General features: G+C 39.1%; 1 protein-coding gene across 1 annotated transcript; it reads left to right on the plus strand.

The window, feature by feature from the left end:
• The first annotated feature begins 521 nt into the window (after window positions 1–521).
• LOC146474037 (uncharacterized) lies at window positions 522–26,498 on the plus strand. Its single transcript, XM_085117312.1, has 8 exons — window positions 522–558; window positions 3,034–3,462; window positions 10,648–10,713; window positions 16,338–18,574; window positions 19,536–19,593; window positions 24,617–24,859; window positions 25,550–25,627; window positions 26,240–26,498. Exons 1-8 carry the CDS (start codon window positions 537–539, stop codon window positions 26,431–26,433), a joined length of 3,327 nt encoding a protein of 1,108 aa, XP_084973438.1. The 5' UTR covers window positions 522–536; the 3' UTR covers window positions 26,434–26,498.
• The last annotated feature ends 265 nt before the right edge of the window (window positions 26,499–26,763 follow it).

Genomic DNA, 26,763 nt, shown 5'->3' on the forward strand with positions numbered 1-26,763 from the left:
TTAATTTTTAATCGGGGATTGGCGTTTATCGGCTTTCGAACAACTTATTGTTTTAGCGCATAAGCGCATAAGCGTTCTCTTCAATAAATTTAACGTAACGTTTTGATTTTCAACCGAGTTGGTTTTTGAATTACAACGGTTCTATCATTTGGATTTTTGTCCCGCGTTCCAGTACCAATCCTTGTTGGAGTTTACAATTTAGCTGAGTAATTTTGAAGGCAGTTTTTAAACTGGTTTTCACTAAAAATTAAGTCCCGAAACGCTTACGGTAATTCTATTAATATTGCAAGTTTTAATGGCCTAAGAGCTGAGTTTCGATTTCCAAGGTCGCGTATCAATGGAAACCACGGTAAAATGGGTATATTATGATCGATTTTGTGGTCAAACATCTGAAGACCAGGGAAATAGAAGAATACAAAGAAGTACCGTGTTACTATAATTAAACTTGGTCTGACATCTTACGTTGTTTTATACTGATTTATTTTACAGAGCGGCACAGAGTATTTTATTGCCTGGAATAAATACTGATAACCACAATGGCCTCTTCCAAAACTGACGGTATGTAAAAAAGTGAATTGTTTATTATAAATATTTTGAACCCGTTCACACATTACTGTCTTTGGACTCTATGAGTTCACATCATGATGAAAACAAATTTTAATTTCGGATGTAATAAGCCTTGTCGGCTCTGCCAGATACAGGCTCGCAGGAAAAGTCCTGCAACTGAACGTCTTAGCAGGCTAAGAAAATTACTTTTTCCCCAAGATGTACAAAAATCTAGAACATACTTCATAATCACGTAGTTGGCTTTACATCACTTGCTGTCTTTAAGTTGCATCCACCCTGCTGGCAGTCAAACAGCTGGTAGCCCCAACTTATCTTAGACTGTAAACTGAACACTATCCCGGCATCCTAGATTTGTTGGGGAATCACGTTTTTCCTTTCAATAGTTGGAACGGTACGCAATAAGGGGTTTTCACGGCGACCATGATCGAGGCACATGCTGTTTCGTGTTGGGCAAACTCCAATGTGACAAAAAATAAAATTTTATGACTAGGATATTAGCGTTTTACTCCTTGGAAGGATAAAGTAAGGACAATTTTATAATCACAATTTCTTACTTAATTTTCGGTTGGTCTACCGTGAGGGACTGTTTGGTGTACGTTAGACATTGCCTTTTCATGGGAACAGCACTGATTTCACCCTTGCAGGCCACATTACATGGGCCCAGGTTGCTCACGTTCTGCAGGATCCTTTTATTCCTGGAATATCATTAAAAAAAACATCGCAAAATATCTTCAATATCGATTACTATCGAGATTGTAATTCGTTCAACATTAACGATAATAATTTAACAGGCTACAAAGTTACAAGATAAAAAATGTACGAGATAAAAATAAAAACAATAAAATCAAGTAAAAACTACATTCTTGAGAGATTGTTTTAAAAGCAAGAGTGACTTAATGTCCTGTAGAGATTTAGGGAGGTTGTTCCAATCGGACTATGATATAATATGCGGTACATGCCATAATTTCGTTTTACTCGCGGTTAATAAAAAATTGAATTACTGCGAGTATTGTAGGGATGAAGGTGACTTATTCTCTTTGTATTAAATCAGTCTGTCAGCCCATTTGCGTACTTAAACATATTTTCGTATCGTACTGTACGTACATTCCTTTAACCTTCTCTGTTAAATTCGTCTCGGTGAGATTGGACGTCTAAAATAGTGGAAATTAAACCACCATAATGAAAGAAATTCACCCAAACGAAGAATAAGGGTAAAAGGTAACCTTCATTTTTGAGGCCCTAACAAGGGGTCTTTAGAAAATTAGTTCATAAAATATAAGAGAACAGAATTGAAGTTAACAAATACCGTGAAATTCCGAAAATAAGCCCCGGGACTATATTTTTCAAGGCTCTTATTTTTCGGAAAGGCTTATATACGGAGGGAAATTTGCGTTACAAAATCGGCTGGACTTATACTTGGAGGGAATTTTACGTCTCAAAATCGATTAGGCTAGTTCCCTGCTAGCAGAGACCTCTTTTCCGTTGAATTCGCTGAACTGACGGGCGCAAGGAAGAGACCTCTGCCCTAGGACGAAACGGACTTTGATTCAACCGCCGTCCGTAGTCGTGGACGACACTTACAAAACGCATGCTCCCAGAATTGTCTGCTGACCGTGACTTGAGCCTACTGCCTCTCGCGCATTCGTTTACAGTTACTCCGCTCTCATTTAGTGAGCCCGCATAGTTACCTGGCATCACGTGACGGCTCAGCCGTTAGGTAACTGCGGCGCGTGCTCAACACAGTCCGTTTCGACCCAGGGTAGAGGTCTCTTTTCCTCGCTCCCGTGAGTTCAGGGAATACAACGGAAAAGAGGCCTCTGCTAGCAGGGAATTGGGCTAGCTTATAATTGGAAGGAAATTTTTGTCAATAATTTTGTACTGTTCACGGAGTTTTACGGAGTTTTTACTGAAACTCGTCAGAACGTAGATCTTTCTAAACACTCAGCCATACAGACTTAAAACACAACAGCAAATTACTTTAATTATTAAAAATGCAATACTTAGTTCAAAGCTAAGGTAAGGTAACATCAATAATAAACCCCCTGGCACAGATTTTAGGCCCCATGCTAAAAGATGAAACAGATCGTTCTATCGTCGCAAAGATAACAGGTGAAAAGCGAGGAGCACCAGAGAGAGTTTGGGTGCAGGGTGGTGGAAGAAAACTTCCCTGCAAGTACTTTGTCTTTTGACCGAAGAAATCTAAGGCAAGTGTGAAGAGCGAACTACGCAAACAGAAATAAACAATAACAAATTTTGACTGCAATCATTTTGCAAACGGAATAGTTTTTGACAAATAGAAAAACAAACTATGTGTTACAGTACCGTTGCTGCTTTGGTTGTTTTGTATTTGAGGGCAATTTGTAAGTATAAGCCCCCGGGACTTTATATTCGGAGGGAGTTAATTTAACGGAGGGTTTTTTTGCGTTTCGAGTTTGTAGAGGCTTATTTTGGTTTCTTTCGTTACAGCACTCCGCATTGAATATGACGCGTACATCATTCACAGCAACCTCGACATGGAGTGGGTGAGAGAAATTCTTCTTCCAACGCTCGAGCAGAAGCATGATTTGAACTGTTGTATACTCTACAGAAATGCTGTCCTTGGAAAATCAATGGCAGAAAACCTGTCCCAGAGTATCTACATGTCCCGCAAAAGTGTTGCTGTTTTGTCAAAAAACTTTTTCAAAAGTCGGTGGTGCCAGTATGAATTAGAGGTAGCCCTTGATCGACGTTTGAAATTAAGAGATGACAGTTTGATCATTATAAAACTTGACGACTTTGATACCAAGGTACTACGTAGACGCTACCCAACGGTACCCTATATAGACTGTTCAAACTCTGCTAAAGATAAAACGTGGGAAACGAAGCTTGTTAACTGTTTAAAGGTACCAGTACCAGGTAAGGTAAACACCAGTGTTGTTCTGATTTAGTGTACGACGACTGGATTTTCGAATGACATAAGTATAGGTGACTTTGTGGGCCTGATGACTATATTTTCAAATTCGCCTTTTAGCGATTTGTGCTAAGTATTGATACAAGCCTACCAACCGATAAAATAACAATTATGATTACTGTCCCACGGACGTGGTTGTGCTGTTCTAGGTTTGGGGTAGTGAAGTAACTCTCAGGTGAATAAGTGACGGCAGGAGCTAATTCCACTTTTGAGGATTATCGGTTGTTAGCCGTCGGACCTGTTTTGGTGCAACCAGCCTGGTAAACACCGATACCTTTTCTCATGATTTAGCAGGTTACTACTACTACTACTACTACTACTACTACTACGACGACGACGACGACGACGACGACGACGACGACGACGACTACCACTACCACTACCACTACCACTACCACTACCACTACCACTACTACCACTACCACTACCACTACCACTACTACTACCACTACTTCTACCACTACCACTACCACTACCAGTACCACTACCACTACCACTGCCACTTTTTACTCCAATTTTATGGGCATGTTAGAAAAATACTATTCATCTGATCTAAATCCTGAAAATTTTAGCAATGAGACAATAAGGCAAATTGAAACTAATATGAAAAACAAGTATCTACGTTTCTGGCAACACAACCTTGAACACTCAAAAAAGTTAGAGTTCTATAAGGTTTTCAAGAATGAATACTCTTCGTCTAATTATTTAACTCATTTAAGAAATTTTCCTGATAGACGAAACCTAGTTAAGTTTAAATTAAGTAACCACAAACTCAGAATTGAAGCTGGTAGATATCAGAAAGATCATCTTCCTAGAGAGTTAAGATTATGTCAGTTGTGTCAATCAAATCAAGTGGAAAATGAAACTCATTTCTTGTTTCAATGTAGTTGCTACTCTTTACAGAGGCAGACATTCTATGAAGACATAAGTAAAATGATACCTGATATTCAAACGAAATCGACATCAGACATTGTGAAACTACTGATGAACTCTAAAGACTACAATGTAAACAAACTGGTTATGAAGTTTATTTCTTCATGTATGATTATACGTGACAGGCTATTATTGGATATTGATGATGTAACTTAGAATTAATTATAGATTGTTATGATACTTTACACTGTTTTGTTAGTAATTAGATTATATAAGCTTTTGCAATACTGTAAATCTTGTGGTCATGCAAATAAAGCAATTACTACTACTACTACCACTACCACTACCACTACCACTACCACTACCACTACTACCACTACCACTACCACTACCACTACCACTACCACTACCACTACCAATACCACTACCACTACTACTACCACTACCAATACCACTACCACTACCACTACCACTGCCACTGCCACTGCTACTGCTACTGCTGCTGCTGCTGCTGCTGCTACTGCTACTGCTACTGCTACTACTATTACTACTACTACTACTACTACTACTACTACTACTACTACTACTACTACTACTACTACTACTACTACTACTACTACTACTACTACTATTACTACTACTACTACTACTACTACTGCTACTGCTACTGCTACTACAATTTTATACAATTTTATTTCACCTCAAATCGTTTATTGCCCATACGCAATGAACGAGTTGCCGCAATAGGGGAAAATGTCACTCGCTCGGTCAATGGCTCGATGACCTGTACACTTTACATTAATATAATCGGAATTTAATCAACATAATAGATCACTCATTAGTCTTCATATTATGAACTCAACATCAGCCGCCATTTAAAAAGCAAGGACGAAAAATCAACGCAACGAGTGAATTGTTCTAGAAAGAAAACAGAGGTGTTCTCAGCCAAATCCTTCCACTTACCGCATAACTTACCTTTTCGGGACAGATATTTTCCAAACGTTCGACTTCGAGAAGCGGAACTGCTCGTTTCATGAAAGGCAAACACGGAGGAACTAACCCTAAAAATCTGAGGAAATGCCGTGAGTGAAAGAGTAAAGGTAAAATAGGAAATTCCACAGTGCGATAAATCTCGTTCGGTGTCAAAGGTAATCGATCAGATCAGCCATTAGAAATAAATACACCAGAATCACGTCCGGTATAAATCGACGCTCAGATGACGAGGTTGGCATATCAAGGCACTCCTTGGTAAAATTGAAACCGGGAGGTTTCTATCCACTGCAGCGAAGAATGCTGGCCTCCAGCATAAAGGAAAAAGAGTAACGAATCATTAGTTAGGGAAAAGCTGGATTTCAAGGCTCCTTGATGCAGATATTCCTGAGAACTTTGTGGCCCAGCCGAGTGGCCACAAGACTGATATTAAATGTCAGCTGGTTCGAAACGTCAAAAGAAGTCCTTGACCCTCAGCAGAGTTGACCGTTCTGAATCCGGAGTTGAAACTATCTTATGTGTGCATAATCAAGAGTTTCAAGTAGCCACTTGCTCAAATATAATGCAGCAATCGCCACTAGCATGACCGAAAATTCATTGATTAACCAGTCTAGCGACTCTTTACTGTCTTCTTCTCATCCAATTTTTGCTGTTACAAACATAGGATCCATCAGCGGATGTACCGTCCAAATATTTAATGGCGATGTTAACGATTTAACGCTTAATGTTGCTTCTTAAAGTTTGAATTGTCGGGGTACGGTCTGTATTAAAGATTGTAACAATTAGAACATCTCTTTTCACTTTTTTAAATTACGTGTTGTTCTTAACAAGATCACTTTTATCATGAACCGGGCTGTGAGGATCGACACTGTTTTGATCGACACATGTTTTGATTGCAATGATCTTTGTTACAGCGGTACCTTGGACGAAAAAATGTTAAATGCAGATGTCTTCGGACAATTTTTAACATTTTCGAAGTCCGCGTCTGTTATTTCCAAAACTGTCAAACACCGAAAGACGTGGGTTCATAACTTGAGTCTCATCTACGTTAGGCACTTACTCGCCAATTTTTCGCCAAACTACAATTACAGCTACTGCTGATGGCCAACACCCTTGACCTTCTTCGACTGCCAGCCTCGCGAAAGGAACGTTATGCAGTAGTGCGTTTTTCATTAGTAGTCGGAACTCTTCGTAAAGCAGGCTTAACCTGATTGGTGCCACATAGTTACGGAAATGTTCAACGGTAAAAACCGAGGTTTTGGTCTCATCATGACGCCGTTGTCGAGGAAATTAAGGTTCTGCCAGTTTGAAATAGCGTCCGCTAAATTTGATATTAAGCAATGCGAAAATAAAATTTCACAAAATACTTAAGCTTTAATCGGGTGTAATTACAAATTAACTCTGGATGTCAATTGTCTTATGACAGCATCTCATGCACCAAACAATCAAACTGACTGTGCATTTCTTAGGAACGTAAAATCGCCTCAGTTTGTGTTTTCTCGGGGATCTTTACGTGTATGTTGTGGTAGTGTTTGTCCATGGATGATTGTTGTTTCTGTGCTACTTCGTGTTCTTGTAAGTAGAGGCCCGTATATTATGAACCCACATAACCTGCACCAAAACCAAAGACAACACATTGTTGGTGTTCCACATACACCCACAGCAAGCTTTTAACGATAGTCCTTAAATTCTAAGGATGACTTATGTTAAAATAGTTTCGATTTTTATTAGAATCTCCTTATGCTGAATCATGCGATCGCTCTATCTTAGTTAGTGGATGTGAAAAAAAGAGTCCCGGTCTTGAAAAAACTCAAGATTTTATAGAATCGTTTACCCTGAGCACTTTTCCCCATCTTGTGTCATTCAAGTCTGTAATGGCACCTTCCTGTCAGAAGAATCGTCTATACGTAGGTGATATTGTCATAGCCATTGAAAAAATTTAAGAAGCTCCTGACCCCTGTTTTATTTTAGCAACAGGTTCCTCTGGGAAGCAGACACCATGGTCAAAGATAAAACAATTTTTCTAGAAATCTAGCGCCGGTAATTCACCATGTAAGTTATCATACATACTCATAAACCTACTGAGCTGGTACTCTCAAATTTTATTCATCCAGACCTAACGGGGTTTGTCCAATTCAAGGAAGGTACACTGAAGAATGATTAAATTGCAAAAAGGGAGGAAATATTGTGGTCATCTTCAGTTGCAGTTAAATGCATGTTCAGTAAACAATAAACCGTCGTCGCCAGGTCTGGATAAAGGTATTTCATGTGTACATGTCATACTTTTCATTTTACTGAACCGGGTAGTGTTATATGTCATCGTGTTGTATCCAACCCCAACACAATCTCTGATCAGCAGGTGGGCGCCAGGAGAGACTCTGGAGATTTCGAAAAAAAAATATCATTTTTGGATTGGCTGCCCCGTAACGGTTTGCATTGTTTTACTACAGAGATCCTGCGGTAATAAAATTCCAGTTCCCCAGAGTCTCCCCTGGCGACCAACTCCTGGCCAAAGAGCCTGAGGACTCTGGGTACGGGATTGCACCAATATCTGGCCTCTTTGATTCGCCTGGGCACTGAAGACCTTCTTGAGTTTCTTCTTGACACAACATACAGAGTTTCCAGTAATTGAAAATTAAGAATGATACCCGTTTGGGATGAGAAAATAAAGAAGAAGCACATACCGAATTTCCAGAGAATCAAAATGGCGGACGGTAAGTACTAAGCCCACAATGCACATTAAGACTATGTACCAATATCTTTACATTAGCGTATAGCAAACAAACCACTCCTGTAATATCAATTTATGTAGAAAACTGTATGATAACATTTTATTTAGAGTTTTTTTTAAAGAACACTTTTATAGACTGATACACTTAAAGAACTGGATTTTATTTAAAACTTTGCAACACTTCCGGTTAAGGCTCTATATGTCCACTTTTGTATCAGCAAATGGTTTTGAAATAAGTGTTACAATATTAATTTTGATCAAACAGTACGGAAATAACAAAAAAAAAAAACAGTCTTTTTAATGACTTAGTGACTGTCTTTGATCATTTCAAGTGAACACTCTGATCACTTCCGGTCAAGATGGCGGCTTTTAAAAAACAAACAACAACAACAACAAAACACCCACAATTTCAGTTAGACTTTATTTTGGTGCTGTTTGCATATCTGTAAACGTCTACACATATCTCTGATCATTTCCCGGAAGTCTGGTACTTTTATTTCAAACTTCACAGTTCCCACCAAAATCTGCACATATCCGCATGACCAACAGGGCCAGTTAGAAGACGAACCGTTCATTTTTAAGACGTTAAGTTTTCATTTGTTTAAAACCACAAAGCGTTAAAACAATCCTCCTTGTTACTCTTATTCTTTCCTCGTTGAAAGGTTTTCGTAGAATCGACGCTTTTTTTGTGAAAAGATGTGAGCTGAATGGTAATGGACATATTGGCTTTTTTTGGCAGTGTTGACAGATCCAACTTGATCCACAACATATCCACGCTTGATAGATTTTTTACTAAAAGTTCATGTGATTGGTTCAATGAAAAGTAAGTTAAACCGTAATGGCTTATCCGAATTTTTAGATTGAAAAATCCTTTCCCCCGCTGCGTTTCCCGCATTTTTTAAAGAAATATATGTATATAAAACAGCTTCAAAGTTCTCTTCAGTCGTGTAATAAATCTCTTTTAAAAAAAGCTTGCTCGGGACCTTACTGGTAGAATATTGGCCCTTGCTCTTTTTTCTTTAGCTCTGTCGGTACTGTTAAGACCTGGGGACGATATTCTCCCAGTAATGCCCTCGTGCTTGGTTAACAAGATATATTTATTCCACCGCACACTGACGAAATTCCTGTGCCGTTTATTCGTGATTTGAAGACAATGGCTTATGACGTAATAAAATATTATAGGCTGATTTAGCAACAGAACGGGAACGTCATTTGAGGACGCGAGAGCGTGCGGAATAGTCTGAACGCGATTCTATTTCGACTATCTTATGGGAATTCTCGATGCACGCGCCGTTGTTAACTGACGTTCCCGTTCCGAAACGCTAAGACACTACGCGAACTAGATTCCACTCCATTTTAGAGACAAAAAGACAATTACCTATGATTATATGTTTATATAGTGCACTGCACTTTATGGAGATTACTTCGCAGCAATGGCTCAACCAATGCCTTTTACACCTTTTGCCCTTCATTATCTGGAAATAATTTTTTATTAGTGTTAAAAATTAAATCATTTAAGTCAATGTGCAATCATTGTATAAAAATAGACAAACGTTTTAATTTTCGGCGACATCAATAAGGCATTTTACATAGAGAAGAATGTTCATTAATGCGAATATCAGTCCTCTTCGGAAAGATTTTCAGAGAAATGTTCAACATTCCATTCACATGTCGGACATTACAAAGAGAAATTCAAATGTTTATTTCATTCTCGGAAATACTGGTCACGCGTGGATTACATGATTTGATTTTTTTCCGGCTCAGATACGTCCGTCTCTCTTCCTACCGGCAAATCTCAACTGACGATTCCGTTAATGAAAGAGTTATCCAAGCGGTCAGATGAACTTTCGTTTTATGTTCCGGCCATCGCAACCGATGTTATCTCATTGCCCTGAAAAATTATCTAAAAGCGCACGCCTATTGGGAATATTAGGCCTGGGTTCGAAACTGTATCCTGGCAACATGCAGCGCATGCTCAATAAAGATCGTACTCGATTCATGCAGAGTTTTTCTCGCGAACGCCAAAATCGAGTAAGCAAAAGAAAGGCTCTGCTAGCAGGGTGAAACATTAGACGCTTCTTAATGTTCTTCAACGAGCATCGCTTTCAAATTTAAGCTTCCATATAAATCCATTGGGAAATTAGTCGGAAACCACGTAACTAAAAACTCTTGTAATTGAAATTTTCTTTTCGTAATGGCACGTTAAACCCAGTTTAATGAATCTTCATTCGCACTAAAGATTGTTATTTTCGATAAAACGCTATTTTAATTGGCCTAATGAATCTTTTTTTTTTTTGGATGCAAAACCCGTTAATGACTCTGCCACAAATTGAAATGTTTCATTTCCTAGATAAACTGAATATACATTAATTTTATTGAGCAATATTTTCGCGTTAATGAAAATTTATTTCCTGATAATGAAGGGCAAAAGATGTATACATATCTGTCATGTTTCGGACCTTTTCTTTCCTCCGCCAACCCTGCATGAAGTGTTCTCCAGGCTTTCACTTATGGTACTTTTTTTCTTGTTACTTAGTCCCGGTTCTGGTAAATGATGCAAGTGATAGTGTTACTGATCAAGACGACAACGACGTATCGTCAGGTAACTTGATGGCTTTTTCTTCCTTTTTAACTCGTGAATGCGCGCATGCGCAATGAACGAGTTATAGCGAGGGTGGACTTTTTGACTTGGTTGGTTGGTTGGTTCTGTCGTTAACTTTCGGGCATGCGCAGTGAATGAGTTTTAAATTCAATTAGTGGGAAAACACGCGAAAATTTTCTGTTCACGGCGCATCAGGATATTCTTACTCAATCTGTAGAGAATAATTTGACAATCATTTTAGTGTAAGAATGGAGATTTTTCGTTGAATCTGAGCAAAGTTGTAGGTTTTTTCGTTTTTTTTCCACAAAGTGCGACGTCTTTTAAGAATTTAAAATAATTTAATTTAACAATAATTGAATTTAAAAATACTTAAATTTAAAAATTCAATTAGTGAAGTGTCGGCAAGATCTTTGAATAAACAAGACGAGCATTTACGTGACTTGCGTTGATGTATGTTTAGCACTAGTGGCCTTATTTGTTGTAGGCCTCACCGATTTTTTAACCTATCCTCCCTTCGCGATTGAACTAACTGAATAGTTTTACTCAAAAATATTGCGTGATATTGCGTTGCGCAACTTGAAATTTTGCCGCCAAAAAAATTCCCCGCCAGAAAATGTCTTCAGCTGAAAGAAGCACTCTTAACTGATAAGTTCACTGCTAATCATAACTATTTACATTCATGAAAACTCGGCATCTTTCATCATATTTTTGCTTCTCATACAAAAGTATTATATCAAGTAGATTAACCGAAAAACATTAGTTTGGCTGTCAGTTCTCACGCGAAAGCGGAAAGTGCCATGTCACGAATCAGTGTCGTCGTAAACAAAATTATGCAAATTTCTGGTGAAATGAACAATTTTAGATTTCTTCAGCTTTCATAGAGGTTTCAGAGGGAAAAAAATGTTTCATTTTCGCAGTTTACATCTGGTAATTTATGGGAAAGCAAAAGGACGCGGTCCATGAATTTTCATCAATTGTTTAATACATACCGTGCAGAATTTAGTATAATGCATGTGTACAGGATCAAAACCTTTTTGGTACGCTCATTGAATAATGAAGGAAAATACAGACAACTAGCTTTCATTGAAATAATTCTTATTTAGCAAGAGTTAGTCATATTTCAAATTATTTTTACTTGAAGATTGCGTGGACTGAACTCCTAAGAAAAAATTTCACGCATTTATGCCGGGTAAGAAATGTAATGCGACACTTTGTTCAACAGATTTCCCTTCGTGAGATCAGCTCGAGCAAAGTAGCCTGCGTAGCTGGCGGTTTTTATGGGTGGGCTCACCGGAAAGCCGGGCACGAGGGCCAAAACGATTTTTTTTAGTACAAGAATGGTTATTTCTCATTACATAATCGGGCAAAGATATAATTTCTTTTAGCTTTTAAGGAAGTGTCCGTAGCCGTCTTAATTTCAATTACTGATGTGTCATCTGCATTCACGATTTGGCTCACAGGAGCCTTTGATTAGTATTACAAATGCAAATGAACTACAACACGAAAGGTATGGGTGGATTAAATTGCCGCCATGTTGGTGGTTAAAACAAAAGAAAATTTGCTCCCATAGTTTGCATAAAAATGGAAGTTCACTCCTAGAGGAAAAAGATCTAATTGTTCCATACCACCAACATGGCTGCCTTGACGTAACGTGCAATCAATCTTTACCTGTATCACATTACAGTAACTATAGCTCCCAAAGGCTATGCCGAGAAATGAACCACGAAAATACAAAACGATATGGCAAAATTATTGTAAAGGAAAAGCTAACAGATAACGGTTTTGCCATCCAACATCGGACACATTTTTCTATCTTTTCTGTCATTTTCATTGTTGCAAAAATTTGTCACCGTAAATCCATGGCATGACTTTTAAACTAAAAACCAGAATTTGAGTCGGTTGCGGGATCATGACATGGACAAGCCAAAGAGTATTTGGTTATTGGCTGTAAAATGGGTTAAACTCAACAATCTTGACTGTCTGAGACATTTTTATGTCCGTCAAACTAAAGCACATCACCAAGCGTGAAAACGCATAAATCCTCAATCTTTGACAAAAATGTAAAAAACACTTTTCGTCAACTTACAAATTCTACCGCTATACCGTTCATACGCCACCTAGTCAGCCCCCCCCCCCTTCCCCTCCCCCACCGCTAACAGTGTTTTTCAACCGTTTAAAACAAGGCATTGAGTGAGGGAGAGGGGGAGTGAAGGTTATTAATCTCCCTCAGGCCCGTAGCTGGGGGAGGGGCGGGGGGGGGGGGGGGGCTGACTAGGTGGCGTATGAACGGTATAGCGGTAGAATTTGTAGGTTGACGAAAAGTGTTTTTTACATTTTTGTCAAAGATTGAGGATTTATGCGTTTTCACGCTTGGTGATGTTTGGTGATGCTTGGTGTTTTGGAAGTTAAAACACAATGTGCCAAAAAAGATAATTAAAACAGATTAGAGTGCACAGATCAATCAGTCTTGTTTTTTAAGACATCCGCTCATTAATAGCAATATAAATGCCCTTAGTTTATAACAATTTAGTACAAATATGTCCTCTTAAGAGCAAAATTTTCCTGCAGTCGGATTCTCACTGCCCGATTCCAAATTCTTCAAACGTGAAATTAGGAAATTTCACGTGGTAGTCCGCGTAAAAAAAAACGACAAAAAATGTGACGCAGGTGCAAAGTTATTGATTTGCTTACTAAATCTACTGGTTTTTTCTAATGTTCTCGTTGCATCTTAATTCCCTAATCTGTCTGGATTTTTGGGGGTGACGGGCCAGGAAGGGAGCGGGGTGGGGAGGGGGTGGGGGAGGTAGTTTTGTTTAACCATTTTGCTCGCCCCCCCTAGTAATTTTAGCCTTGCTACGGGCTTGTGACCTGTTGGTGTTTCTTTAAAGGAGATTGAAATGTACCCGTACAGGTTTTGTCTAAGATTTTAAATGGAGTATTGCACCAAAAGTAGGGTTTGTTCATTAATTATTGTAGGGGGAATGGATGAGAAAATGGGGGGACTTGAAATGTTTGCCAGCGCAGATACTTTATCTGAGTTATGGAGGTGGGCCTTGGGGTTATAAGAATGGCAATTTCTCAAACAAAGAAGCAAAATATACTGATATACTGAACGGTGTACTCAACCGCAGTACTCTGGTTCGTCAATGTACAAAGCATGTTTTTTTGGTATAGCCATAGAGGACTATTTAAAATGCTATTCAGATCCTAAAAAAGACGTATTATAGCAATGCGTAAGAAACTGAACAACGTTTAAATCCTGTTTCTACAAATGGAGTAGTAAATCAACCGCAACGGAATCTTTAACTTAATTGCCTGTGACTTGAACATTTCCGCAACGTTGATGAAACGAATCTGACACTGTCCAAAATTTGATTCACATGTTGTTATTGCATAAACCTCAACTTACAAGGACTACAAGGGAAGTTGTAAAGCTATCACACATAAAACAAGCCAAGCCAAACTTAGCAAAAATTACCTAAGTGACTCCCCACACTCTCCAGAAAAAAAATCCCGCCGCCAAACAGACATTCCAAGAGGACAAATTTTCAACGATGGATGATCAAGTGTCTCAGTTATGTGATGTTGTGAGGGAATTGACTTTCGTTTAAAATTAGCTGTTTTCAGTTTTGAGAGGCGACTAAAGCGAGGATTTTTGTGGCTTTGTTGATAACTATAAGCATGCTGCTAGATTGAATAGGTGGAACGAAGAAAATTAAGCTTTTTTAACACTTTATTAGGGTCATACTATTGCGTGGTTTCCTACGAAACTACTCGAACCAAATGGAACGTCTCATTAACCAAACTTAATAAAACGATTGGATTCGATTGAGTTCGACAATGGAACTCTCACAAAAAATAGGAGCAATCGAACCCTATCGGACTTTCAATTAGGGTTGATGATCGACGTAAGTAAATATGGAAGTTATATAGAAAAATTGTGCGTGTGTTCTGCGAAATGTTCCCTTTTTCTAGGGTGTCTTACGAGGTATTCCGGGATTCATTGTAGCGGCTTGGAGTGTATTTATTGTGCGAGAATATGTACAAGTACAAGTGTCCGTTTCTATCGTCATATTACAACTGCTTTTATTGCATTTCTAGCGAGCGTGGTGGCTTCTCAGTTTATCTCACATTACCTCCTACCGTTACCTAACAAAGCCAAGAACAGATTGTTCTCATCAAATTGGCAGCTTTAATTTGTAATGTAAAAAACTCTGTGGAATAATGAACAACAACAACAAAATTTGTTTCAGTTCATTGCTTTGCACATCTGTTACATGACTTTGTTCTTAATTGACTGATATTAACAGTAGTGGATCATAAAATGATGTTTCACTGAGCTAGTAAAGCTACAGCAATCTATTGCTCTTTTCAACTGGTTTCAAAACATTTTTTCAAAATGGTTCAGAACGTTTGATTCGAACAAACGTTCGTCACCAGATCAGCCCTCTGCAATGTCTCATTCTTCTAGTATCGTTGGAAATTGAGCTCCGTGAAAACAGGCTACTTCTAGTATTTTTGTTACTATTTTAACGATTAATGCCGCTATTGTTTTTAAAATGGTAGAATTAATATATTCGGGGTCTTAAGACGAGTGGTGATTACGGTTAATTTTGCGAGAGGGATTTTCGAGCGTGTCACTTGTCATTACGACAAGAGTTCTCAAGGTTGTCAGTCTCGTCTGCCAATGTGATATGTCGAGTGAATTTTATGATGAGCGCTCAAAAGAAGAGAATTTTCCTGTTAAGGAAACAAAACCTGACGCGCCGCTTCAGGAAATTTATATTTGGAGCGGCCATCACACAGCAGCGTGACCGTCACTGGTTTTGTGACTTTGAACAGTGGACATCTTAATATCTGAACGTTGACATCACGGCTTCAATAACTAACAAACGATTTATAACGTCTCGACGTCGTTGACCAATCAGGTCAACAACCAGAGAGATATTCACTCCATCTTGTGATGTTTCAAAATTTACTTACCTCTGAAGATGACTTCCGTTAGGGCTGTTGAATCGTCAGTCAGTCACCCCCAACAGTCCTTCTCAGGACTACACTCACCCAGATGATACATAACTACTAGGTTCAAACCATTTACAGACTTCACGTTTGTATCCGTCAGGTCGGTCTGTTGATCAAAGTCTAGCTTAGCCTGCACACGTCTTAAATAAATTTTAGGATGTCACATGGGCTATTTTGAATGAATATACTTAATACTTTCATCATGGTTCCCACGGTAGGCATGTTTGGATCTAGCCGACTTTGGCTTCGGCCACCTTGAGAGCCCTACTCCTAACTAAGCTTATTTTTCAGTTGTTTTCTTTCTGAGTTCTTCATTCACTGCTCGCTGTAGGTACTGTCTGGAATTCTCAAAGGTTTCATGAATCGGGAACATAAAGATGTCTACACGTCAGATACATAACTGTGTACCCTCAAGCTAAACTTAGCTGGAGCTATGTTTAGTTGTAGAAAAGTGGTCAGTTAAAGCCTGTGAGGAAGCTTCAAGAAATCAAAGAAGAATCCCAGTACTGTTTCCTTAGCAAGTCACTTACTGGGTATTCAACACAATGCAGAAAACATTCAATATCAATATTCAACATCAATATTTTATTTTGTTTACCCAGTTCCTTTAGATGTTCTCTCGCGTGGTCCCTTGGCTGTTGAAACGTACAACAGTGCTCTTAAGGATGGAAAAACGCACGTCAAAAGAATACCCGTGATGATAATTGGGCAAGATCGGACAGGAAAGACCAGTCTAAAGAAGTCTTTAACAGGGGAAACTTTTAGTGCAACGGAAAGAAGCACAGAAGGAATAGAGACGGATCCTTCACATTTTAAAGTCTCAACAGAGATATGGAAGACAGGCGAGAGAGTAAAAGAAACTGATTACAATTCAAAGTTTTTCTATGATCACCACGCGGCAAAACTAATGATTCAAGACTTGAGAAAAAAGAGAAGAGATCCCAGTTATTCAGAAGAAATAACATTTGCCAAGGAAACAGACCCACCTTATGATGAAGAATCAACAGTCAGCACCGACGAAAGAGATGACACAAGAACAAGCACAAGTAACACTGAGTTCTCAGTTGAAGACTCTAGACCAACAGAGGAGGAAGCCAAGGAAAATATTTTGGTATCAGAGCTGCCAGAAGACTTGGCGACATTGGTTGCAAATTTGCTTGAAAACGATCAAACGGTAGATGAAGAGGAAGAAATATATTCAATTCTGTGGGATTTTGGCGGACAGTCAGTCTACTACACCACCCATCCAATCTTCCTGACAGAAAAAGCTATCTATCTTTTGGCTTATGACTTAAGTCTTAATCCACACGAGAAAGCCAACCTTCCTGTCAGAAAGGGATTGTACAAGATGAACGAAGAAATCAGTGACAGTAAGAGCAATCTTGACTATCTTGATTTTTGGATGTCTTCAGTTTATTCTTTGGTTCGTCCAGATGCTCCGTGTCAGGGCGCTGCTGTGTCTGACATAACACCTACAAGATTGCCACTAGTATTTTTAGTGTGCACTCATGCAGACCAGCCTTATTGCAGCACGGATCCCAGGCAGTTGGCGCTCGAACTCTATGGATTCTTACGAGGGAAGATTTATGGTAATCATCTATTTAAGGACGTCTTTGTTGTCGACAACACAAAATCAGGAGGCAAGCAAGAGTGTCCAGAAGTTGTTCGCCTGAGGGCGGAAATACTTGCTGCTGCTAAGAAGCTGCCCCAGGTGAAAGAGTCTATTCCATTGAAGTGGCTGAGGTATGAAAATGAGCTGCAACTCTTGCGCAAAGACGGCTTCAAGTGGATTCCTTTCGAGAAAGCCAGAGAAGTTGCCTCAGTTAAGTGCGCAATAAATGACCATGACCAGTTAAGGACAGTGTTGAACTTTCTACATGATCACAGAGTTTTGATTCATTTCAGTGAAACGCCAGAGTTGGAGGCCATCGTGATTTTGGACCCCCAGTGGCTCATTGACGTCCTCAAGAGAGTAATTACTGTTAAAAGTTACGAGCGCTCAGACGAAAACGTTGAAGAGCTGTGGATTAAGCTTGAGAAGACTGGAATACTGGATGAACGACTGCTATATCATGCGTGGAGACCCCTGTTTGACAGCCAAGTAACCTGCCAAAGCCTCATTGCAATAATGGAAAGGTTTAGCTTGCTCTGTTCCTGGCCTCCCCTAGACACGAACAAACAGCACCTTGTACCATCGATGTTGATGTCTCCTCCGACAGAGGACGTCCTTGAGCTTCTTGCTTCTGTGCAAATTCCTTCACTTTTTGTGAGGTTCGAATCTGGTCGGGTGCCTCCAGGCCTGTTTTCCCGACTAATTCTGCACGTTTACAAGTGGTGCAAGGAGGAGTGGAAGAGCATGCTGAATCCTGAACTGTTCCATAATTTTGCACTGTTTCACATCCTCCCTGACCGAGAAACGTTTGTTACTTTTCTCTGCCATTCCTCGTCTATCGAAGTCGTCCTTCACAATGGAAGTGATGCTGTTGAGGTGGAAGCGGCAGGGTTTAGCCATGTCCAATTTGATCCTACCATGAGCCGTGATATCCATGGCAAACTGAAATTGATTCTGGAGTGTATGCGGATGGAATTTGGCTGGCTAAAAAACATGCGATACGAAATGTGTGTGTGCTGTCCTGTTTGTTCTCAAAAGGGTTCTGTCAAATGCCGCGCTCATGAAGTACGTGGTTGCGAGTGCCTACATTTTTTGTCAGAAATAGAATTACAGAAGGTCCAACACTGCACCAGGGGTGGCCTTAGGGTTTGCAAGATTCACCCGAAGATGTTTGCAACTGGGTTCTCATTTTCAGGTGCACAAGAGGACAGGATTTCAGTTAAACAGGTTGGTTTAATCTCTTAATTACATCCATTTTGAAATCACTGGTGATCCTTGGAATCTGAATGGTCCAAAATGGTGCAATTTATTCCCAAATTGCACCATTTTTTGCTCTAAATCGCATCCTTTCTTTAGCCCATGAAAATGGAAATGAAGTAACACAAATAGAATATTAATATTGACAATGATACTCTGTGATTTCAAAATGGATGTAATTCAGTGGCAATTGAACTTCGTGTCGTGCAATTTTGGTCTGAAATCATACTTGTGATCTCAAATCAAACTCGGGCTGCGCGCTCGTTTGATTTTGAAATCACGCGTATGATTTCAGACCAAATTGCACTCCACTCAGTTCAATTACCAATATAAAGCAGTCTAAATAACTTATGGTTATTGTACCTTGCCGCCATAGTTACATAACACGTTTTGACTGATGTGGAAGTGGCTTTGCCGCTCGGTGAATAGTTACGTTACCCTTAATCGCCATCGCCACCAACACAAACAAAGGGAAATAATTAGTTTATCTGCGGTTAGCCAACCTTACTTAGCCGTTTATTTCTGAATGTATTCGAAGAAACTCGCACGAAATCCAGGACAATGCAAGGTGGTGAATAACAAATACTTTCCCGAGTTTTGGTAGCCAATCAGAAGGCTCAATAACACTCTCCACTGCTTTTGAATCTACTAAACCCTTTTATCTTTTATTTTTTTTTTTATTTTTAACCCTATAAGAACCTCAGCAGTTTGTTCATCACCCAGCTCACGTATCAGATGAAGTAGCCTTTGTGTGTACCAATGGTACTCGTGAAAACGATAGTTACACTTCATATTCTGGTATTCGCGGAATGAGACAACTTTATCTTAAAGGTCGTGGGAATAGTGCCGAGAAATCCGTAAATCGTGTAACGTAACAAAGGTAAAACAAAACGTAAAGGAAGATTTACATTGTATCGTTTTGCCCTTACAGAAGCAAGCTGCTACTGGACTTGGTATCGATGATGATGGTATCGTTCCTTTCAGGGACGGTAAGTTCTTTTTTATTTTATTTAACAAACATTCATTTTGGGGTTACAACGGCGATTTTTTTATACCGACCTTTTAACCCCAGTTTTCTGCCACTATTTCACCTGGCGACACTTTTCGTACGTACACGTACAATTCTTACACTGATGCTTACAAGTTCCGTTAAGAATGCTTGGGGAAAATACTCTGGTGTATAGAATGTACTGAACCTGGAAACACCAGAACATCACGTATTATTTCACAAAACCGTAACACCAACCTCCTGAGGACGAGATTAGTGCTTATTACCAGACCTCATCCAACTGGTGCGAACAGGCTCTAGTTTCGTTTTCCCGTGAGAAATGCGAAACAAAAAGCAGCAAGCGACCACACAACAGAAAATAAGAATAAATTGTCCCTGGTCGCAGGTTAGAATTAATCAAGTCGCCATATAACTATTTTTAGGCTGGTTCTCCGGTGTTCCAAGGTGCTCTTGGCTATTGAACTGTTTTTGGTTTTAGTGCATGCGAAAAAATGGTACCGTGCCATTACAGTGGGAATGCTTACCTGAATTTGTTGTTAGAAAGAAGAGTTCAATAAAACCAAGAAAAAAGAGAAACTAGAATATAATATTTTTGTCAAGAGAAATCTTTTGAGCGAATGGAAATAATACTTGGTTTCTTATTCCTTTTTCTTAAAGTGCCTATCACCCTTACACAGTTTTAATGAATTTCGAAAATTTATGCCTGTCTTAGACGCTTTGCGAAGAAATAAATCGTATTCCATGTTTCATTTTGTTTGTATCAGACGACAAAATCGCCCAAAATAGCCCGTTTGCCGCCATATTGAATACAAAAAGGAGCAGTTGAGAGACTGGGAACTAACAAGCTTGTGACGTCGACCCGGTATCTCAGCCACAGAGCATTTGCTCATTTGTCACTACATTCTCTATACTGAACTTGAAATGTGTTAGAAAGGTATGTGGTAGGTGAATGTGCTGCCTTCTCAGACATGTAGTCGAAGGGTATAGTTCCGCACGCTATACTGTTTGATAAAGATGAAGCAAGGAAATGCAGAAATAAATCGATCGATGTCATGGAACAAAAACGTGCTAACCCGGAAAATCGTCAATATGCTCCAAGCACTTTACGAACGACGACTTCATGCATCGATTCTGATTTATTGATGAAGTGAGAAACAAGCCAATCCTCTCAAGACTGAAACGAGATGATATCGGTATAAATGTGACGCCAACTGTCCATGCTAAAGCGGTGACTAACAAGTCCAGGTCTACTGATTTAAACTAGTGCCAAACATCGACGCGAACGAGCGATAAGAAATGTTCCCATTTTTTTAAGCTTATAGGTGCAGCCAAAACAAACCTTTGAAATATTAAACTTATTTTAATTTATAATTGGTCTAGACGTACAAGAATGCGAAGAAGCGAATGGAGTCTTACTTCTGAGACTGCTGTCTGTTGGCGATCGGATAAAAGGCCACAGTGATACGATAAAGCTAGTTCTCTTGTATAAATTTGGGCGTAGGCTTTACAAGAAGAACGGATCATTCTTTTTTAAAAAAGCTTTAGTCTTGAATTTGTCTGTGAAGAACGAGGTTAAGGGTCAATCGAACATGTCGGTCGATTGACATGTTCGAAATACTGCTCAAAAGGTCGACTTTTCTTTCCTGGAAATCGAGATATTTTGAAAAATAACACACAACGGCTCCCAAACGTTGTGCGGTTTTTCTTGCTCTTACTATCAGACCAATTTCAGGTAATAAACAATTTACAAATGATAAAAATATCAACTGAAGAAGCTTATATTTACGCTACGAAAAATGTCGATGTTTCCTCGGCGGTCCGCATGTTGGTGCGAAGTGAGATTTTTGATGTGGTGGTTTCGTTGACAAGGGGCAAGCCTCTAGTTCATAGGAAAAGTCTTGTTTATTTACACTTTCCTTAGCCTGCGTCGCAGACAGTCTATACAATCCCTGATATAGTCCGTCTGCGAAACGGCTTCCAAAAGCTTGTTCTGGTATCCGCAGGTTTGCAGAGATATCTGTAACCATTTCTGATTGGCTTAATTTCTAACGCTTTCTATGATTGGTCGTTCCTTCTTGAGCAATACTCTGCTCTCCAACCGCGATCCTAAAAACACGATTTGTACTTGTTGTACTTCCCCGGGTTTTGCCCTTAGATTCATCGATTGATCGTTCTGAAATATTTTATTTCTGAAGAAAGTTGGGAACGAGCGTTTAGTGCCGTGAAAACAGCAGTTCGAAATATCTAATCTTCTTAGTGCCGGAACAAAAAAATTCGCTTCGGAAATTTCTATTAGGTCGAAATATTTTTTTGTGAATTTACCGACTGGCTATGGCAAATCTGTAATATTCCAATGTCTTCCAATTGCGGCGGATGCTCTTTTCGAAAGGCCTCGTGGTTCCAGTGTGATTATAGTAATATCGCCGTTGCGAGCTCTTATGGAAGACCAGGTTCGTCACCTAAATGATATTGGAATTCCAGCGATTGCTATCACAGACGAAGAGGACGAGGAGTTCACCCAACAGGTCCTGAATGATAATTTCGTGCTCGTCTATGGCTCTCCTGAGTGTTTGCGCTATCTCCACTGAATCTTGGAGAAGATTTTTGATTGTGAAAACTTCAAAAAGATGTTAATCGAAGTCGCTTTCGACGAGGCTCATTGTATTACACAATGGTATGTGGCTATAATTTGCAACCTGTTGATCAAGCTGAAAATAAATGTGGCGTTTTACTCATAAAATTCTTAATTGTGAGCTTAAAATATAATCTAGTCTGCTTTTAGCGTAATTTTCATGCAAGGCTATTTTTTATCTAATCATTTTTTAGTGTGATGAATAAACAACTCGTTATTTATTTGTAGAGTATTGCGTGATTGCTCAATAGGAAAATGTCCAATCAGAGAGCGCGTTAGAAATTAAGCCAATCAGAAATGGTTACAGATATCCCTCCAAACTGGCAGGATACCAGAACAAGCTACAGTCGAACCTGTATATAAAGGCCACCCTCGGGACTTGTTTAACTGGCCGCTTAATACAGGTGGCCGCTTAATACAGGACCACCAAAAATACTCACTGGGCGTGGTCTAACGTCAATTTTAATGGCGTATCATACAAAAACACTTCATGCAAGGAAACAATAGGACAATCAACAATCTTTCAAGTGATCAATACTTTAAACAAAGTTCAGTGCCAACTTGTAACTTAACGGTATAATATACGTAACATTGTGTAAAAGTACTATGCAATAAATTGTCCTCTACTCTCCTGCGGTATACAGTGCTCTATTTTTATGACTTACAGTTCACAACAAAATATCTAATTCCGTCATTACATAGTTGTTACGCTCAATGTTCAATGTCACATGGCTGAAGAACAAGTTAATTAAAGAGGAATTTCTTGCTAAAGAGTGAAGCATATTCAAAACAAACTTAAAAAGCGTTAACTATATTAAACGGCCGATTATCACCTTACAGTAGCTTTGTACATGTTATTTCTTTATAGTGATGCTGGATCGCATTTTAAACACAATAAAATACCGCATAAAATAACATATGGCTTAGTTTCCATTCAAGGGTGGCCGCTTAAAACAGGTAAAAATAACAAAGAAAGACAAACATAGGACTGCTACAGGGTGGCCGCGGCCGCTTAATAGAGGTGGCCGCCTAATACAGGTAACAAGTACAGCGTTTGTATGAGAAAACAATCGGGACTTTAAAAACTGGCCGCTTAATAGAGGGTGGCCGCTTAATACAGGGCCGTTATATACAGGTTCGACAGTATTTGGAGCCGTTTCGCAGACGGACTAGATCGAGTTCTCTATAGGTCTTGAGTGACAAGTCCGGCTGCAACGCAGGCTACACTTTCCTTCGCCCCAGTAAAATATTCTTTAAAACCGAAATATTTCGAATATTTAGAAAGTAGCAAGCTCCCCCAACACAAACCTCAGAACGGAACGAAGTGAGGCTGTGAAAACACGAAGCTGTAACTAAACAGACTTTATAGGTTCTAAATTTCACGCATTCCATAGCTCTTGAAGAAATCTACAGTGCTAGAGAAAGGATCAAAAAACAAATAGCAATGATCAGAGACACAACATTTTGCCACAAAAACAAATGGCCGGGCCCCGCAATACAAAAACTGTACGATAAACTGATGTAATTACACAAAGATACCAACAATGGCGGTCGCTTTCGGTGGTTAAAGATTATCACACGGTTCAATCCTAACTAGAAGCTGTACTGTCACCGGACCGCGAACTGAAACGAGCCAAACTAGACCTAAATACTAGTAAAATGAAATGGCATAAGAACGACAGCCGCTAAACAAAAAAAAAACCGAGAGGTGAAATAAACAAGCGCTAAACGCAGAACTGTATAAAACCCAGAAATGTCCTTTGAGGTCAAAATACAAAGCATGCTACAGTTAAGCACATGGTCTTGTTCTATGATTATCATACAAATTATTCAAATCGTCATGCCAACCCGCTGTAAACATATAAGAAGCTAAATTGATCAAAAGACTGAGATAGAAGCGCTAAACATGCGAGTAGGAGTTAAGGCCTTCCATTTTTTATTTTACGTGCTTGATCGTCGCGTCAATCACGTATCCGGGGTTGCAGTTTAATTTTGAATCATCTGAGTTGTAGCTTAGCTCCGATTCGGTGTCAGTGTTTGACTTTTGGGCTAAAAAATCGGCCAGAAACCCAAATAGCTCGCGTAGAACTCACTACGAGTCACTGCTGTTTTGTTGTGTTCTTGTTATCGAGATACCGGGTCGACGTCACAACTCACTAGTGCCAGTCCTCTAATGTCGCGGTTTTAACTTCGGATATTGTGATTTCGATCGCGTTTTAAAAATCGAGAATAACTTCAAATCTCATTATTTTGCTTGTTTTGGCTTACTTTCTACCTCTACTTTTGAGAATGAAAGGAATTGGGTAGGGGTGATAAGCACTTTAACTTTTTAACCTTGTAAAATAGTATTTATTTGATTTTTTTTTTGAAGGAACGAATAGAGCACCACTTGCCCTCCCCTCTGGCGTTCTTGATTCTATGCAGTCTCAGTCATGTGATCCTAAGGAAGTTGTTGTTCGGCTACAAGAATGTCTGCAGTTGAACCAAACTTCACTGGAAAATCCAGATCCTGAAGCGAAAGGCTGGATCCGATGTCTTGCTAATGCTGCGAAATCTGAAAGAAGGATGGACGTAGTAGAACACTTGAGGACGATTGCCCCTACCGGCACTACCGGTGAGTTAACAATGTATACCTAGCATATAGAGTTAGGTCCCTTAAAGGTAATTATTTTACCTTTCATGATAGATAAATCCAATATTGGATTTGAAGCTCACCGCCGTAATATGACAAGTGTACGTTTTGCGAACAATTTCTCTATTTTCTGAAAGATACACCATAAACGCCGTGCCTTCTTGGCAATGTTTTGTGGTAGAGGCCCGGGGTATATGATAATAATTGCAAGGGTAAAGCCCTTATATTTATTCACACTCTAAGAAATGTTTCAGTCAAGTGCAATATTCCTCAAATGTCTTGAACCATATTGTAATTGATATTGGTGATCGCCCTTTGATGACACAATTTTAGCATTCCGCTGTGCCAAGAGCACCAAGTCATATCCGCGTTTCTTAATCAGAGTGCTAACTTTTAAGTATAGCGAAATTCAAATTTCGCTATATTTGTTTTCTATTACTATGCTTCAAGTCAACTAAATTGTGGCAAAAATGCAAAGTTACTATAACTACCAAAGAAATAGAAAACAATCCATTTGTTGGCTGAATCGTTCGAAAACAGCGTATGCATCTTCCTAATACTTCCACCATTTATCTCAATCTGCAACCCAAAACCCGAGCCATGCGTGCAAGTTGTTTAGGCTCCTGTGCACTCTTTGTCTCGTGTATTGATATTGTTGTTTGTCTAAACCAGGCCCTTTGTTGCCGGAAGACCTTGATGTTGGATGCATCCCATTCAAGCAGAGAATGGAATTAACATTTTCTCTTGGTGGTAAGTGCGACAGTGTGCTACAGAATTCTGTATTCCTGACTGAATTCCAAGAAGTTTCTTGTTCAAGAAGGAAAGGTTAAATTATATTATTACCATGTAAGAGATTTCATCAAGAAGTTCCGTTTTATTTTAAGCTTAAGTAGAACGAACTGTAATTAGTAGTAAAGTTCTTTTGCCCCCGGATTTGCTATTGTCTGAAATAACTATCCGCGCTCCTTCCTTTTGGGTCTTGTCTTTTAGGGCTTTCAGTTTTAATGTATAAATTTAATATTTTTAATAATTTTCATCTGTGAAGTCTCAATAAAGTTATCTAAAACAATAGTAATAAAAAAACCTTGGAATATGATAAATCTTCTCGATTGGCATTGTCATGGAAATGTCTTGGCCTATTCCGAGTTAATTTTGCCGATCACTGCATGAGTTAAAACTGGCATTTTATAGTTTCATGAATAAATAAAAGCAAAGTGGTAACAAAATAGAAAGATAAATTCGACTTCGCCGTAATAACTTTCATGAAGTAATAGACCATGCAAAATATATTACCAGAAGTTAAATTTGAAATACCACATACTTTACATAACTCAAATTATCCGTGAATCGTTTTTCTTTCAGGTGGAGATGAATGGAAATGGCTTGCAGAGAAGCTTGGCATGTCTTACAACCAGATCCGCTTCCTTGACAAGAGAATAACCAACCCTTGTGATGTTGTCCTTAACCTTATGGCACAACACCGCTGTTTCCGTGTTGGAGAACTCTACGACAAGTTAGTGGAAAGTGAGCTTCCAGGAGCAGCTGACTTACTGTAAATAGTACGCTGTACGCTTCACACTTTTATTTTAATATTTCAATATTGGAAAAAAAACTCTTTGAGAAGACAACACACAAAGTTTCTGTTAAATTTTAATAAGTACGAGAGCTATTATTTGTCCAAGATTGTTTAAGACACCTTTTTAAGGTTTTTCGTAAAGCTAAGCAGCAGATCTTGGTTGTACATATGTTGAAATAGTTACCAAAGGTGTTAATCTAACATAGTTTTTAAGAGGTGGTTCTCACTGGTCTTGGTGGATTTACAATACAAGAAATGTGACTACAGCTGCCGTCATGTAAGCAATAGACAGACCGCTTCGGTTTCTGTA

This window comes from Pavona decussata, unplaced genomic scaffold (assembly GCF_977016875.1).
Source record: "Pavona decussata unplaced genomic scaffold, jaPavDecu1.1 SCAFFOLD_91, whole genome shotgun sequence".
NCBI classification, from domain to species: domain Eukaryota; kingdom Metazoa; phylum Cnidaria; class Anthozoa; order Scleractinia; family Agariciidae; genus Pavona; species Pavona decussata.